Raw genomic sequence first — 17,293 nt, forward strand, 5'->3', positions numbered from 1 at the left:
TTGACGCATTTCCGGTGCGCTGGAACAGAGGCAAGTCGAGGTGGCGGCGAGCCGGGAAGATGGTGGTGACCAGGTCCGGGAGGCCTCAGGCCACGATCCAAGCCACGTTGGCTGAAAACTCCCAACAGAAGGTAGGAGATCGCAGAGCGCCTTCATCTCTGCCGCTGCTTCACAGAGCGGCGCTCAGGGTGGTAGGGCGGCGCGAAGGTCCGGCGCAGCAGCGTGACGAGAAGCGGAGGAAAGGGCCTGAGTTTGTCGCGCGCTGCAGTGTCAGACCCAGTGCTAAGCCCGTAGCTTCCTCTTCAGTCCTCGCTACGGTTGCTTTAAGACAGTCCTTAGCCTGGAACAGAGAGGTCAGGTAACTTGCTTTGGGTAGTTCACGTTCGTAACGAAAGATGCACAGCCGAGGCCTTTTAACCTGTTACAACCGTACGAAGAAGGTTTAATTTCGGCCGCCAAGTGTGAGTCTAATTATAATGAGCAGGGTTGAAGAGAAGGTTACCGTTGTCACGTGGGGAGCTGGTAGGGGCCCCACAGCCCTTTATACTGGAGTGGGGAAGGCTGCAGTGACGCCGCCTGGCGGCTGTTAGTGGCTCTAGCCGTCCGCTGGCTCTGATTCTGCGACGAAGGGAATAGAGCGTTAATTCATTTATGTATGTAAAGGTAAGGGCCGCGACTGATTCCGTTGATGTGTGTGTTCCCAAACACATCTGTGCTCATAGTTAATATTTCCTTTCTTCTCTCTTCCCGTGTGTCAGAATGTAGGTCTACCAACCATATTTGGCATTTGATACTTTCGTGCAGAAAATTTTCTTTTCAGTTAATTGTTTAGTTCCCTCAAATTAGATCTAGGTCTTGGGTGAGGCGACTGAAGCAGGGTCCTGCAAATGCAGAGTCAGATCCAGTATATGTTTTTTGTTCTTATTTTAAAAATCATGGGTACTGGTGGTTGTGAGGCAGGGTCTTGCAAATGCAGTGTTAGATCCGGTATTTAGTATTTACGTGTTTTTTTTTTTTAATGGGTGATGGTTTTGTATATTTACTGAGTTTTGTAGTACCCTCTTAAAATGTGCTCCAGAGAGGAGTGCCCTAGTTCCAGTCCTCCCTAAATTACAGTGTATTTATTCTGGCTTACAGAATTCTGCTAAAAGAATTCAGGCACATCCAAAAGGCAGGAAGGAATGTCTGCCTGTTGACCTAACTACTGCGGAATCACAAACCACTAGGAAACAAAGTCCAGTCTCTAGAACTCCTAAAACCAGAAAGAGGAAGAGCGGAACTACAGTTTCATTATCAGAAATGAACAAACCATCTACTGATGGAGAGACCTCTGAAGCAGAGTCAAATTGTTCTGTGTCTGAGCTCCAGGATCCCATTTTAAGAGTAACTAGGAGACGGCAGATCTTAGTTGCATGCACTCCAGTGTCCAGTGTTCGGAAAAGGCTGAAAGTAACTGCTGTAAATCAGTCTCATACTGAAGAAGACAACTGTGACTCTGAAGCTGAATCACATGTCTCAGGTATTTCTAGAATTGTGCCGCCCACAGTAATAACTACAAGGACCAGAAGAAGTAAGGCTAAATCTGTAAGAGATCCAAGCCAAGAATTACATGCAGAAGCTATTTCTGATGCTGAGTCATCATACTCAGACATTTCTTCAATTTCTGGAGTTGCAACAATGAGAACAAGGAGTATGCAGAAGAAATTACATGCACAAACTGAGGAGAAAGATATTGATATTGTACCGGAAAATGAAAAACAAATCATAAATATTCCTGTGAATTCAGAGGATTCAGATACCAGACAAACAACTTGTTTACTAGTAAGATCTCTTTCTCAGATAAATAAGCCAAATTTCTATAATAATGAAATTTATAATGACTTTGATGATGATTCCTTCCGCAGCAATTCAGAAAAAAAACAAACAGTGCAAAAGCGCCAACGTTTTAATGTAAGAGAGGAGAAAAAGGCCAGTGTTGCACCTCTCAAAGAAATAACAAAGGAGAATTGTAAGAATTTAGATGAAGAAGCCAAGGGAATAGTAGATGAGGAAAAAGAAATAAATAAGAAAAATTCTCAGTTGGAGAGCCTTTCTGAACCTCGGGATACTGGCATTCAGCGGTTAGTTTCTCAAAGGCATTCAACCCCCCAAAATAATAAGACCACATCAGAGCCCTCAAATCTGAACTGTGAGGCTATAATGAAATCATTAGCTCAGACATTTGCTGTGGTGGAAGTGGACAGATGGAATGAAGAAAGAAAGAGCACCGTAAAAACAAGTGACTTGACAGAATTTGATGATGGTGGTAGTGATGAAGAAGACTGCGCAGTTACAGGTATCAGTGAAGACAGGAATGAAAGAAGGGATGTAGGTTTTGAGTGTGAAACCAAGCTGTTCAAGTCTGAGCTCCACACAGCCCTGGACAAAGATGATTCTGTTTTATTAGTTCTCAGCAGTGATGAAAGCCAGCAGTCTGAAAATAGTGAGAATGAAGAGGACACTGTGTGTTTTGTTGAAAATAATGGTCAAAAGGAGTCATTACATGGAGAATCAGAAAATAGGTCATGTGACAATGCATTGTTTGTAATTGACACAACTCCTGGCTTGAGTACTGATAAACATTTTTACTTGGATGAGGGAGACAAGGCAAGTGAAGCTGCTACTGAGGAAGAAAAAGAGGAGGAAGAGGATGAAAAAAGTGAAGAACCATCGGACCATGACGGAAACAAAGATAGTGAGTTTAGTGATGAAGACGACTTACTAAATAGCACAAAGTCTAAACTGTAAGTTGTACCTTTATTTTTAAAAGTAAGTTTTTGATACATATTTCAAGTGGCCGATTTACCATAACAATATAAAATATTAGAAACCATGGGAATTGAGAAAAGTACTGCCTCAGGTTCTTTATGGTAGAGCTCTTTTATCCAGCATTTCCCTAGTCTGGGTGCCTTTGTTAGTCATATTTCTCCCACCAGTGATCTATTTGAAATCATCTGTTAAGATTTTTCCTGCAAGAATTTTTTTTTTTAAAGATTTTACTTATTTGTCAGAGAGAGAGAGAGATTGAGAGAGCACAAGCTGGGGAAGCAGCAGGCAGAGGGAGAAGCAGACTTCTTGATGAGAAGGGAGCCCGGTGTGGGACTCGATACCAGGACCCCAGGATCATGACCTGAGCCAGAGGCAGACACTCAACCAACTGAGCCACCCAGGTGTCCCTAGATTTTCCTGCATGATTGTTAAGAGCAACAAAAAAGCGAAGGAAAGGAACTTTTATCTTTTCTCCATGCTAATTGCAGAGAAGTTGAAAAATAGAGAAAAACTGGAGAAAAATAATTATAATCCCATCGATCAACCATTGAAAAGCGCTAACTTTTGAGGCTATTTCTTTAATTTCTTTTTTTCTGTTTTAAATTTGTTTTTCTTAGGCACAGGGCCCTGGTGGCCCCATATCCACTGGAAATACATCCCTTTTTTTTTTTTTTTATTTATTTATTTATTTATTTATTTGACAGAGACAGCCAGCGAGAGAGGGAACACAAGCAGGGGGAGTGGGAGAGGAAGAAGCAGGTTGCTAGTGGAGGAGCCCGATGTGGGGCTCGATCCCAGAATGCAGGGATCACACCCTGAGCCGAAGGCAGATGCTTAACGACTGCGCCACCCAGGCGCCCCTGGAAATACATCCTTGGCAAGGGTCTATACATTAACAGATGCCCGGTTTTCACTCTAAACGAATGAAATAAATTTCTGAGGCTAGCCTCAAGCATGCTTATTTTTTAAAAGCTACACTCTTCTCCAGGATAATTCTAATGTCTCTTTAGGGTTGAGAATCACTACAAAACCACTGTAGTAGAATGATTTCACTTTCCAGTAGAGGTTGATCAAAGCTTTCAACTGTTCAGTTTATATGAATAATTAGGCAAGAAAGTAACTGGAAGTCCAAATGTATTTGTTTTATAAAAAGGACCTTTCAGTAATACGAAAGTAGAAATTCTAATTACATAAATATAGCAGGAGCCCAGACCCAACTGATTTGGTAGATATGGGGTATGACTTCTGTATTTTGAAAATCTCTGGTGGGAAATACAGGTGTTCACCGCTGTTTAAAACTCACTGATTTAGAGGCACTACCAAATTCCCTTATTTACCCAGAAAAACTTCTAAGCTTGGATGACCTGGAAGTTCAGAACCTGTTTTTCTCATTGGTTTTAGAGATAGAGGTACATACATTTGTTAACTCAACTACCTGTATATGAAGTTGAGCTGAATTGCCAGATGTATCTCCTCATCTCTGTAATTTTCTTTGTAAAATCCCTTTATGAAGTCTAGTGGCATATTATATAGTCTTAATTTTCTTTAAGTTAATCTGAGGAATAGATTTAGATGTGGTCCCAAAAAACTTTTTTCATTCATTATTCATCCCGGAATTTTGTTCTAAATGATTTTATTAGATTTAAAACATGTGTTTCAGATTTTCAGAAACTCCATTGTAAAAATAAGACTTCCTTTTGTGTGTGTGTGTGTTTGTGGTCATTAGCAAGCAGTAAAAGGGGAGAGAAGAGAAAAGTGATTTTAAAAATAGTCTCAGGGGGCGCCTGGGTGGCACAGCGGTTAAGCGTCTGCCTTCGGCTCAGGGCGTGATCCCGGCGTGATGGGATCGAGCCCCACATCAGGCTCTTCTGCTATGAGCCTGCTTCTTCCTCTCCCACTCCCCCTGCTTGTGTTCCCTCTCTCGCTGGCTGTCTCTATCTCTGTCAAATAAATAAATAAAATCTTAAAAAAAAAAAAGTCTCAGGACGCCTTGGTCTTTGCTCAGTCAGTTAAGTGTCTGCCTTTGGCTCAGGTCATGATACCAGGGTCCTGGGAATGAGTCCCGCATCAGGCTCCTCTCTCTCGCTCTCTCCCTATGACAAATAAAATCTTTAAAAACAAATAAAAATACAGTCTCCGTTGTGTCCATTTTGATCTGATTACTTGATCTTTAAGTGATCATTTCTCTTTCAGTCTGAAGTTGACGAGCAGCAGCATAGACCCTGGTATGAGTATCAAGCAGTTGGGTGGTTTGTATATTAATTTCAATGCAGACAAACTACAGTCGAACAAGAGAACCCTAACACAGATCAAGGAGAAAAAGAAAAATGAGGTAAGTTACATGGAGTGTCCTGTTGGTTTTTACAGAACTAACCAATCACTTCTAGACATGATTAGTCCTTGGTAAGAGACTAATTTTCCTGCAGTGAAACCACGTTAGTCTACTGTGCTCCTTTTTTAACACTTGAAAAATAAATCAATACAGGATCAGCGTTCCTCTTGCACCTACGAGTTGTCTTAGGGGTTGTGCTTTCTTCTCTTTTCTTGCTGTATTTTTATTTCATAACTGTTCTGGATGCTGTTGAGAATCTGAAAACTGTGGGTGCCACTTCTCACCAGGAAAAATATACATATGCACATAGGCATAAAACTGTACATATAATTTCAGAAGGGAATTACAGAGTAGGTAACCTCATCCAAACCCTCAGCTTTAGTCAGCATGGCATGGCTTCCCCAACTCTGTATTCTCCAGCCTTGCTGTCCCTCCAGGTCTTTAAATCCTGTTGTGCCTGTTGACTGTGTATTCAGATGTGCTCATCTTAGCACTTGACCTCCCTAATTGCCCTCCTTCGCTTCCCTTCCTGAACCAGCTGCTACTTTAGTATCCTCTGGCTTGATTAATGGTGCCAAACTCTCTTTCCCTTTTGCAATCTCTGAACCTGGCAGATGCTGTTGCTTACATACTCTGTTGCCTCCTTTTCACCCCATTTTTCATCTAGACTACTACAGTAGCCTCCTTACTCTTTTCTCCCCCCAACCTCTGTACTTTTGGTAGATTTCTCTTTTAAAAAACAAAAAAGAGTACCTGGCTGGCTCAGTCAGAAGAGCATGTGACCCCTTGATCTCCAGGTTGTGAGTTCAAGCCCCGTGTTGAAGGTAGATATTACTTCAAAACAAAGCAAAACACAAACCTGACTGTGATATTCTCCTGTTTAAGTCCCTCAGAACGTTCAAGATGCTTTTGTTCCTTCAGCTTTGTCCACCTGCTGTGTTCTTGCCACTGAAGACTACTGTAGTTCCCTGAACATACCCTGCTCTTTCCAGGCCAGCGCAGAGATCATAGATCACTGCCTTTGGGAAAATTCTCTGACTCTGGTCCTCTCCACTCCTCCTCTGTGCTTCTGCAACACCAAGTATAGATTTGACTCATTATTGATCATATTGTCATTTTACTGTTTTTCCTAAATCAGTTCCTAAAACAGGATTCTCAGCCTCAGCAATACTGGTATTTTGGGCTGGGTGGTTCTTTGTTGTGGGAGGATGTCTTGTAGGATATGTAGCGGCATCCCTTGTGTCTACCCAGTAGTTGTCAGTAGCATCCAGCACCCCTTAACCCCTCTGCACACACATGCCCCAAAAGTATCTTCAGACATTGCCATTTGCTCCCAGTTGAGAACCACTGTCCTGAAGCCCACTATAGTACCTGGCACACAATAAGCTCTTAAGCTGCTAAATATCAAGCTCTCATTTCTGAGTGAAAGGAAAGTCTAGACTGCTGCCCTACTATCTAGAAACTTCTAGGGGATTTGGGGATTTCTGAATTGATAATTTCAAATGTTACTGACCAAATTAGTGTTTCTGTGAACTATCTGACAGCTAAGGAGCAATCTTTAGTTCATACCCTATGGGAGATGACTAATTAATTACCCTGAGGACCTTTTAGTGACATAAACAGTATTATGACAATATTGTTCATTCTGTGCAAACAAAGAATGCAGTAGTCATTTAGGAAAAGATTAATAGGTTTGACTACACAAAATTTAAAAATTTTCACAATTAACACCTTAACAAAGACAAGTGTAAGAGACCGTAGGTTAATAACACCAAGATACAAAGTACATTTCTACAAATTAATAAAAACAACCATTTATAAAAATGAAAAAGAACCCCAAAAAGTACAGGCGTCTCCCACAGAAGACTTATACATAGCTAATAAAAACACAAAAAGATGATCAACAGCAAATGAAAACAGCCACGGGCACCAGTGACAACACACAAAAAGATAATACCCAATGTTGGTGGCAATGTAAAGAGAAAGGGCACTGATTAACTGTTGGTAGGATTTAACGTTACTTGAATGCAAGGCAATTTAGTAGTACCTGTCAAAATTTAAGTGATGCATTTTGGAATCTTACAGAAATAATCACAAGTGTGCATAGATGACGTTTACAGTGTTTAATGGAAAAAGGTTTGATGGAGACTTAAACTAAATGTCAGAAGAAAAATGTTGGTGCATAACAGCTATTAAAAAGAATGAAGTTGATCTGTGTGAACTGATATTGAAAGAGCGTCTAAGATGTATTGTTGAAGCAAAAAGCAGGTTTATCTAGACAGATAAATATGTTGTTTAATCAAACCTGTAACACTGTACTTATTAATAATACAGTCTCCTCAAATCAGAAGAAGCTTTTTTCCCAACATCAAAAGAACTTATTAAAAACCAGTTAGGGTTGTTTGTTTATTTGTTTTCAGAGATTTCAAGAGCCATTGTGGCATTTGTTCCTGTGACTGTTTTCCAGTTTGGTGCACATGGCTGGTTGTAAACCAGTAAATACAAATTCAGCACATTAATGTAAATCTGATATATGCTGATTCAATTTAGAAAAAGAAATTTAAGATGAATGAAGTTTCTTAAAATAATCCTTCAGTTTGCCTTCTAAAGCATTTTTATTGTGATATAATTTATAAACTTAAGGACCGAAACAACTTTGCAGTAGTATGGTTGTGTATAAAGAGGGTTAATATATTTGGAGTAGTCTTCAGTGTGGGAGATGTTTCTCTTATAAAGCAAAAGATGTTGGGAAAAATTATGTGATATTCTGATATTATTTTAAAACCACTTGAATATTTTTATAGCTTTTGCAGAAAGCTGTCATTACTCCTGATTTTGAAAAGAACTACTGTGTCCCACCTTATAGTGAATCAAAGCATCAACTTCAGAAAAAACGCAGAGTAAGTATAGTGACTCATTATTTAGATTGTTGAAGTATGTTTGATTATATACATTCATCCTATACAACATGGTTGTATAATTTAAAAATACGTATTTTCGGGGCACCTACCTGGCTCATTCAGTAAAGCATGCAACTCCTGATCGTAGGTTTTGAGTTCTAGCCCCACATTGGGTGTGGAGATTACTTTAAAAAATAAAATCTTAAAAAGTAAAAATAAAATATTAAAAAAATAATATATTTGCAAGTAAAGTTTTCACAGAAATTTAAGGGCCCATAAAATACAGTTCCATAAACACATTTTATATAGATTTTCGCAGTGAAAGTGCACCGAGTGGTGCACACAGAAAACAGCTTTTTTTCCCCCTTTCATAAAAACAGTGACAGCCAGCATATAAGGTCATTGTCCACACTTCTTGGCTTGTAGGTAGTGTTCACCAAGAGCTAAGAGCTCCATTGCAGGCCTTTCTGGGAACTTAACGTAGCCACCTAAAAACCCAAGTCTCTCTAGTCTGCCCAGTGAGAGGGTAGGAAACTCTTCTTTTGTAAAAGTTAGGGGATTGTTTCCGTCTTCCATTTCAACTAATAAGTGTAAAGAAGTTACCAAGAGAATTTGAAGGAAATTTGAGGGTGGTGTGCCAGTAACGTCTCATCACTAATATGGAGCATGCTGGCACATGGTAGACACTCTATGATGTATGAATGAAATAAGAAATAAAATCAAGTAAATAAAACTTGCTTAAAAAAATACAAAGGAGGGGCGCCTGGGTGGTTCAGTTGTTAAGCATCTGCCTTCAGCTCAGGGCATGATCCCAGAGTCCTGGGATCGAGCCCCACATTGGGCTCCCTGCTCTGCTGGGAGCCTGCTTCTTCCTCTCCCACTCCCCCTGCTTGTGTTCCCTCTCTCGCTGGCTGTCTCTCTCTGTCCAATAAATAAATAAAATATTTTTTTAAAAAAATACAAAGGAATTTCCCAAAAAATACAACTTTTTTTTAAATTTTAGAAATAATATAGATTTCTGGACTGGTTGGAGTGACTTTGAGTCAACTTGGTGAGTGAATAAAATTGTTAATATTTACATATTAGCTCCAGAAGTGAAAATGTTTTTATACTTATCTCTTGTGTAGGATATATTGCACAATAAAAATTGGAGCTGTGTATTGTTCTCCCAGCAAGTCAGCAGGGTTTTTTTAAGATTTTATTTGTTTTACTTGAGGGAGGGAGAGAGCACAAGCTGGGGGAGCAGCAGCGAGAGAGGGAGAAGCAGACTCCCTGCTGAGCAGGGAGCTGACACGGGGCTTGATCCCAGGACCCCAGGATCATGACCGGAGCCAAAGGCAGACACTTAACCAGCTGAGCCACCCAGGCACCCCTGCAAGTCAGCAGTTCTTACTATATAAAAAAATTAATTTTAAGGACCCTTCATTTATAAAACTGATAATACTATGCCCAAATTACCAAAGAAAACACTGTGATTTAATTTATTTTGTGAAAAGTAAATCTGGGAACTAATATATTCTGCTAAGTAATGTCATTTGTTTTTAATTCATGAAGTTTTCTGTATATACAATTTTGGAGAGAATGAGGTGTAGTTTATACATTGCTTATTAAAGTTAGAATTTTATGTTTAATTTTTGAAATCTGAATTTCAGAAAGAACGACAGAAAACAGCAGGTGATGGCTGGTTTGGTATGAAAGCTCCAGAACTGACAGATGAACTAAAAAATGATCTCAAAGCACTGAAGATGAGAGCTAGCATGGACCCAAAAAGGTTTTACAAGAAAAATGATAGGGATGGCTTCCCCAAGTACTTCCAGGTATAAAACAAACAGTAATGGCGTTGATGTTCTGTGGATTTTAGTTTGGAAAGCACAATAGTGTTCTTTCTGTTTACTCTTAACATAGGTGAGTATTTGTAGTGCATATCTGCTTAGGCTATATAATAATGGGCAGAACCCAATTCGGACAACCTTTTGGCCACCAGCTTGTAATGGTGTTCTATATAGAGAGAAGGTGTTGCAAATGATAACTAAGTTTCCAGGTCATACTTCTAAAAGTTACGGAACCTCTAAGTTGGGTATACCATATATGAATAGTATTAGCCTAACAGCAAGAATCCTTACATGATGGAGGAGGAAATATTTAGTCATTTGCACCAAACTCCTCTTCTCCAGATAGAGGGGCATCCCCAGGCAAATGCTGAAAATAAGTTAAAGGTTGGTTTTCAAAGTGTTTCCAGATGAAAATCCAGTTGAGAACCTTCTGGTAGCCGTCAGCTTCATTTGGTAGCTGTCAACTTCATTCTGTTCTTCTTTCTTGTCACTTATCTGAATTACTCTAATAGTCCTTCACCTCCAGGTCTGCTCTCCCTTCTAGTCCATCCTTCACATTGTAGCCAGTCATCTGTTCTTTTTACAAAAGGGCAGTATGTTCATGATACACCTCTGCTCAGTGATATTACAGATAACATTCAATGACAGCTTTGGTGATTTTTTTATGACCTGTAGGGTAGAGTCTATACGGTCTGCTTCATACCAGCTCACCAGCTCTTCTGTCACATAGCCCTCGTTAGCTCTAACACACTTGGAGGAGCCTTGACCTCCCTTAGGTAGAGTTGGTCACTTATTTTTTTAGGGCATCTATAGTGTTTTGTTCAACATAATAATTATGTTATGCTTTAATCTTTTAGTTACTTGTCTGTGGATTTTCCTTAAGACTATGGGCTCCTTGCTGGCAAGGACCAGATATTCTTTATCTTTATTTCCCAAACACTTAGCACACTACCTGGCACATAGTGGACACTATAAATTTCACTTGGTTGAATGTATGAACAAATGCAGAGAGGTTACTAAGAAGGTTCTATGCTGGTAGCACTTATGATAACCTAGGAGATCAAATAGTTGTATAGTAGAGTTTATGTGTCAATTTTATTAAATTAGGAGACAAAAAAGAATTGATATTGTCTGTCCGACTTTTCTAGTTAAACTGTTCATCAAGAATTTACTGTCCTGCCTAGCACTAAATTATATAAGGATTTTTGGCTTTATTATAAATTCTAATGAAATGTCATTAGTAGGACCCAGTGCCAATTGAATAGGTGACTTTGCTTTAAAAAATGGCAAAACCAACTTTAATATTGATATCCTTTAAGTTGGGTTTTCCATTCCTTTCTACAAAGATACTTTGTTAGAGCTACCCTGAAATATGGAGGCAACTTAGCATTCAAGTATTGCATGACTTATTTCAATCAATTGCTCATAGATTGGAACCATTGTTGACAATCCAGCTGACTTCTACCATTCACGAATTCCCAAAAAACAAAGGAAGAGAACTATAGTGGAAGAATTGCTGGCTGATTCTGAGTTCAGAAGGTAAAGGAATTTATGTTTCACTTTGTATTGTGTATGTTTTCCTTTAGAATATACATAAACTTTGGGGCGCCTGGGTGGCACAGCGGTTAAGCATCTGCCTTCGGCTCAGGGTGTGATCCCGGCGTTATGGGATCGAGCCCCACATCAGGCTCCTCTGCTGTGAGCCTGCTTCTTCCTCTCCCACTCCCCCTGCTTGTGTTCCCTCTCTCGCTGGCTGTCTCTATCTCTGTCGAATAAATAAATAAAATCTTTAAAAAAAAAAAAAGAATATATGTAAACTTTACAATTTCAGGTAATTTTTAAATGGCTTTAGCACAGTATCTCAACAACAGCACTGTTTACATTTTGGATGGAATAATTCTTTATTAGGGGGAACTGTCCTGTGTATTGTAGAATGTTTAACAGCATCCCTGTCCTCTACTCACTAGATGCCAGTAGCACCCCATCCCCAATTTGTGACAAAAATGCCGACATTTCCAAATGTCCCCGTGGAGCATAAGCATTCCCAGTTTAGAACCACTGCTTTAGATGGAAGCTTGAAAATATTTGGCTAGAGGAGAATGAGCCTGCAAAGGAGATTAGGAAAGAATAGCTAAGGGGCCATTAAGAAAACCAGGATGGCATAGTGTCACAGAAGTCAAGAATGGAGAATGTTTTGAGCAGATACAAATGGAGGGAGTGGTTAACAGGAATAAATGCTGCTAAGAGATCAAACTGGGTGATGGGCATTAAGGAGGGCACGTGATGTAATGAGTACTGGGTGTTACATACAACTGATGAAACACTGAACTGTACCTCTGAAACTAATAATGCACTGTATGTTAGTTAATTGAATTTAAACAAAATTAAATTTTTAAAAAAAAACCTAAAATTAAAAACTTCCTTTGGATATACATGGAGGTCAAAACATTTTTGCCAGGAGTTTTAGGGGAGTGATGAGGAGGAAACCAGACTGGAGAGGACTGGAGAGTGAGTTGAAAATGAAGAAATGGAGGCAATTCTTTGAAGTTTGGGAAGAGGGAGAGAGGCAAGGCTAGTTGTGGGCATGGAGTTGGAGGATTTTTTTTTAAGAGGGAGCATTTGGGAATATGTTTAAATGTCCTTGAAGCAGCTGTGTATATATAATAGGAGATTTAAAAGCATACCTCATGTAGAAACCCTTGTTGAACTTCCGGATTGATTTAATAGCAAAAGTGAAGAGATGTGTCAAGGGTTTTAAAAACTTTGTCATCATGGAAAACAAATTTAACACAAGTGTTATGTAAGCTATTTAATTAGCCTGGGTAATGGTAAAAATTGTAGAAATGAGCAATGCTCTTTTCTCGCTTATTATTCTCTCCTTGGAAATCTCATCCCCTATAGGGCTTTAATTATAATCTATATACTGTTGGCTTCCAAATGTAGTATGTCTAGTCCAGATCGCTCCTGAGTGCAGACCCACATACCCAGCTGCTGCCTCAGGAACATCCAGTGGGTTTCTCATAAGCATCTCTAGGAGTTAGTTAACTTGGCCTTTCCTGACTCCACCCTTCCAGTAAAAGCTAATCCTCTCCCAGTGCTCTATATCTCATGACTGAACAGCATCACCATCCACCCGTTAGCAGGTCTTGACACCTCCTCCTTCAGTCCACATTCATAGGCAGTCTCTCCCATTTTCCTAACTCTCTCAAGCCTGTCTTTTTCTCCATCTGCACACAGGCATGGTGCAAGCTGATTAAGTCTTTGTTTACCACGTGTTAACCATATGTTCTGGTTAAAAATTGACCTGTATTTTGTAATATTGATGATAGCAATTTCAGAAATCACAGCAGTGTTGATAGTGCTTTCACTAAAAAATAATAGCATGAGGAAGTTGGGGAAGTAAACTGGAAATTTCGTAGAATGAATCTCACAAAATTGTGGGTTAGAGGTAGTGTTCTTAGTTCATTGTTACCATACTTCAGTCACTGAATACCATTTTCACAATGTTTGCATTATCTGTATGCTGCCTGCTTTATTTTAAAAGGAAACTTTATATTGCCTACTGTAAATGGGTTTGCTGGCTTATAATTTTTGTAATGTGCATGAAGATAAATACATTGCTTAAAGTGAATATTGTCTGTCACCTAGATTTATTTATCACACTATGTGAAACACTCTACTGGCCCATCTCCACGGAATGTTTTAATTCCTTCTACAACATTCTGTTTAAGAGGTTTCTGGCCTCTGAACACTTTGGGATAGGGAACTTCATTGAACGTATTTAATGCGTCATATGTTCATTAGTAGGTATATCTTGGGACAGAAGAAGTAAGCGTAATATACAGGAGAAAATGTGATTTTCTGTGTTGTGTGTGATTTTCGGTATTGTTTGTTGAGGTACAGTTGACTACAGTGTTACATTAGTTCCACGTATGCAATGTAGTGATTTGATAATTCTGTACATTACAAAATGCTCACTAGTATAAGTGTAGTCACCATCTGTCACCATACAATGTTGTGATACTGTTGACAGTGTTGTCCTGCTGGGCTTTTCATCTCCATGACTTACTTTATAACTGGAAGTTTATACCTCTTTATCCCCTTCACCTATTTCACCCATCCCCCACCTCTGGCAGCCACCAGTTTCTTCTCTCTTTTTGAGGAACCTCCGTACTGTTTTGGCACAAGCATAGTGGTTGTGCCAAATTACATTCCCACCAACAAAAGCACAAGGGTTCCTTTTTCTCACATCCTCACTAACACTTGTTACTTCTTTTTAATCCTAGGCATTCTGACTAGTATTTGAGAGTCTGTTTTTTGTTTGCTTTTTTTAGATTCCGCTTATACATGAAATCATATGGTATTTGTCTTCCTCTGTGTGACTTCTTTCACTTAGCTTAATACCCTCTAGGTCCATCCATGTTGTCCTGAATGGCAAGATTTCATTTTTTTATATGGCTCAGTAATATTTCTCTGTGTGTGTGTGTGTATCTGTCTCACATCATCTTTATTCATTCATCTATCAATGGGACACTTGGGTTGCTTCCATATCTTGGCTATTATAAATAATCGTGGGGTGCATATATCTTGAGTTAGTGTTTTTATTTGGGTATATACCTGGTAGTGGAATTACTAAGTCATATGGTATTTTTGTTTTTAATTTTTTGAGGAACCTCCATACTTTTTTCAACAGTGGTTACACCAATTTACATTCCTACAAACAGTACTTGAAGGTTCCCTTTTCTCCAAGTCCTTGCCAACATTTGTTACTTCTTGTATTTTTGATACCAGCCATTCTGACTGGTGTGATGTGATGTCGCACTTTGATTTTGATTTACATTTGCCTTGTGATTAGTGATGTTGAGCATCTTTTCATGTGTGTGTTATCCTTTTTCTGTATGTCTTTGGGGAAATGTTCAGGTCCTCTGACCATTTTTTAATCAGATTGTTTGGTTATTTGGTGTGAGTTGTGTAAGTTACTTATATATTTTGGATAGTAACTCCTTTTTTTTTTTTAAGATTTTATTTTATTTATTTATTTGACAGAGAGAGAGATAGCCAGTGAAAGAGGGAACACAAACAGGGGGAGTGGGAGAGGAAGAAGCAGGCCTCCCACGGAGGAGCCTGATGTGGGGCTTGATCCCAGAACGCCGGGATCACGCCCTGAGCAGACGCTTAACGACTGCGCTACCCAGGCGCCCCTGAATAGTAACTCCTTAACAGAGAGATCATTTGCACATAAATCTTCTTCCATTTAGTAGGTTGCCTTTTTGTTTTATTGGTTTCCTTTGCTCTGCAAAAGCTTTTTATTTTGGTGTAGTCCCACTTGTTTATTTTTACTTTTGTTTCCCTTGCCTGAAGAGACATATCCATAAATATTTTGGTAAGGGTTATGTCCCAAGAGATTGGTGCTTGTGTTTTCTTCTAGGAGTTTTGTGGTTTCAGGTCTTACATTTAGATCTTTAATCCATTTTGATTTTTGCGTATGGTATAAGAAAGTGGTCTGGTTTCATTCTTTTGCGTGTAGCTGTCGTGTTTTCCCAGTACCATTTATTATTTAAAAGACTGTTTTCTCCATTGTTTGTTCTTGCCTCCTTTGTCATAGATTAATTGGCCATGTATCTGTGTGTATTTCCGGGCTCTCGTCTGTTCCATTGATCTGTTTTTGTGCCAGTACCTTACTGTTTTGATTACTATAGCTTTGTAGTATATCTTGAAATCTGGGTTTGTGACTGTTTTTTAAAAGGTGGGGGGTGGGGGGCAGAGGGAGAGACAGAGAACCCTAAGCAGGCTCCACGCCCAGCAGGGAGTCCAACACGGGGCTTGATCGCACTACCCTGAGATCATGACCTGAGCCAAAATCAAGAGTCCGACGCTTAACCAACTGAGCCACCCAGGCACCCCAACAAATGGTGGGGTTTTTTTGTTTTGTTTTTTGATCACCTGTTGAGATGATCATATGGTTTTTCTTCTTTTTCTGGTCAATGTACATTGATTTGCAAATATTATACTGCTTTTGCATGCATGGTTTAAATCCCACTTGATCGTGGTAACTGATGTTTTTTAATGTATCATTGGATTCAGTTTGCTTATATTTTGTTGAGGATTTTTGCATCTGTGTTCATGGGGCATATTGACCTGTAGTTTTCTTTTTTTGTAGTGTCTTTGTCTGGCTTTGGTATGAGAGAAATGCTGGTCTCATAGAATGATTTTGGAAGTTTTCCTTTTGTATTTTTTGGAATAGTTTGAGAAGAATAGGTATTAACTCTTCTTTAAACGTTTGGAAGAATTCAGCTGTGGCTCCATCTGGTCTTGAATTTTGTTGGGAGTCTTTTGATTACTGATTCAGTTTTTTTAGTAGTAGATCTGTTCAAATTTTCCATTTTTTCCTGACTTAGTTTTAGAAGATTGTATGTTTCTAGCAATCTATCCATTTTTTTCCTAGGTTGTCCCAATTCGTCGGCATATACTTTTTCATAGTATTTTCTTGTAATTTTTTTTATTCCTATGGCATCTGTTAATTCTTCATTTCTGATTTTGAGTTCTCTTTTTTCTTGATGAGTCTGTTTTTTTTGCCTTTTTATTTTATTTCTATTCTAATCTTTATTTTTTTCCATCCTTCTACTAACTTTGGGCTTTGTTTGTTCTTTTCTAGTTCCCTTAGGTATAAGGCTAGATGGTTTGAAATTTTTGTTTATTGAGGTAGGCCTGTATCACTATAAACTTCCTCAAATCCTCTTTTGTTGCATCCCAAAGATTTTTGACCATTTTCATTTGTCTTCATGTATTTTTTTGCTCTACTTTTTGATTTCTTCATTGACCCATTGGTATTTAGTAGCATGTTGTTTAGCTTCCGTGTTTTTATGTTTTCCTTATAATTCATTTTCTTTCATATCATTCTTTAGAAAAGATGCTTGGTATAATTTCAGTCTTCTTAAATTTATTGAGACTTGTTTTGTGGGCTAGCATATGGTCTGTCTTGGAGAATGTTCCATGTGCACTTGAAAAGAATGTGTATTCTGTTGCTTTTGGATGGAACGTTCTCTACATATCTGTTAAGTCTGTCTGATCCAATGTGTCATTCAAAGCCATTGTTTCCTGGTTGATTTTCTGTTTGGATGACCCATCTATTGATGTAAATGGGATGTTAAAGTCCCCTACTATTGTATTACTGTCAGCTTCTCCCTTCATGTCTGTTAATTTTTGCTTTATTTAGGTGCTTCTGTGTTGGATGCATAGAAATTTACAGTTATATCCTCTTGTTTGAACCCTTTATTATATAATGCCATTCTGGGTCTCTTGCTACAGTCTTTGTTTAAAGTCTATTTTGCCTGATGAAAGTATTGCTGACCCGGCTTTTTTTCCCCCACTGCATTTGCATGGCATATCTCTTTTCACTCCTTCACTTTCAGTTTGTATGT

General features: G+C 38.9%; 1 protein-coding gene across 1 annotated transcript in view; it reads left to right on the forward strand.

The window, feature by feature from the left end:
- Nucleotides 1-17,293, forward strand: part of DNTTIP2 (deoxynucleotidyltransferase terminal interacting protein 2) — a 19,074-nt gene continuing 1,781 nt past the window's right edge. Inside the window, exons 1-6 of the mRNA XM_026497586.4 lie at nucleotides 1-131; nucleotides 1,138-2,783; nucleotides 5,002-5,140; nucleotides 7,945-8,040; nucleotides 9,693-9,857; nucleotides 11,302-11,411. Coding sequence (XP_026353371.3) covers nucleotides 60-131; nucleotides 1,138-2,783; nucleotides 5,002-5,140; nucleotides 7,945-8,040; nucleotides 9,693-9,857; nucleotides 11,302-11,411 — 2,228 coding nt within the window. The 5' untranslated portion in view covers nucleotides 1-59. The remainder of the gene's footprint in view (nucleotides 132-1,137; nucleotides 2,784-5,001; nucleotides 5,141-7,944; nucleotides 8,041-9,692; nucleotides 9,858-11,301; nucleotides 11,412-17,293) is intronic.

The sequence above is a fragment of the Ursus arctos genome, unplaced genomic scaffold (genome assembly GCF_023065955.2).
Source record: "Ursus arctos isolate Adak ecotype North America unplaced genomic scaffold, UrsArc2.0 scaffold_12, whole genome shotgun sequence".
Taxonomy (NCBI): Eukaryota; Metazoa; Chordata; class Mammalia; order Carnivora; family Ursidae; genus Ursus; species Ursus arctos.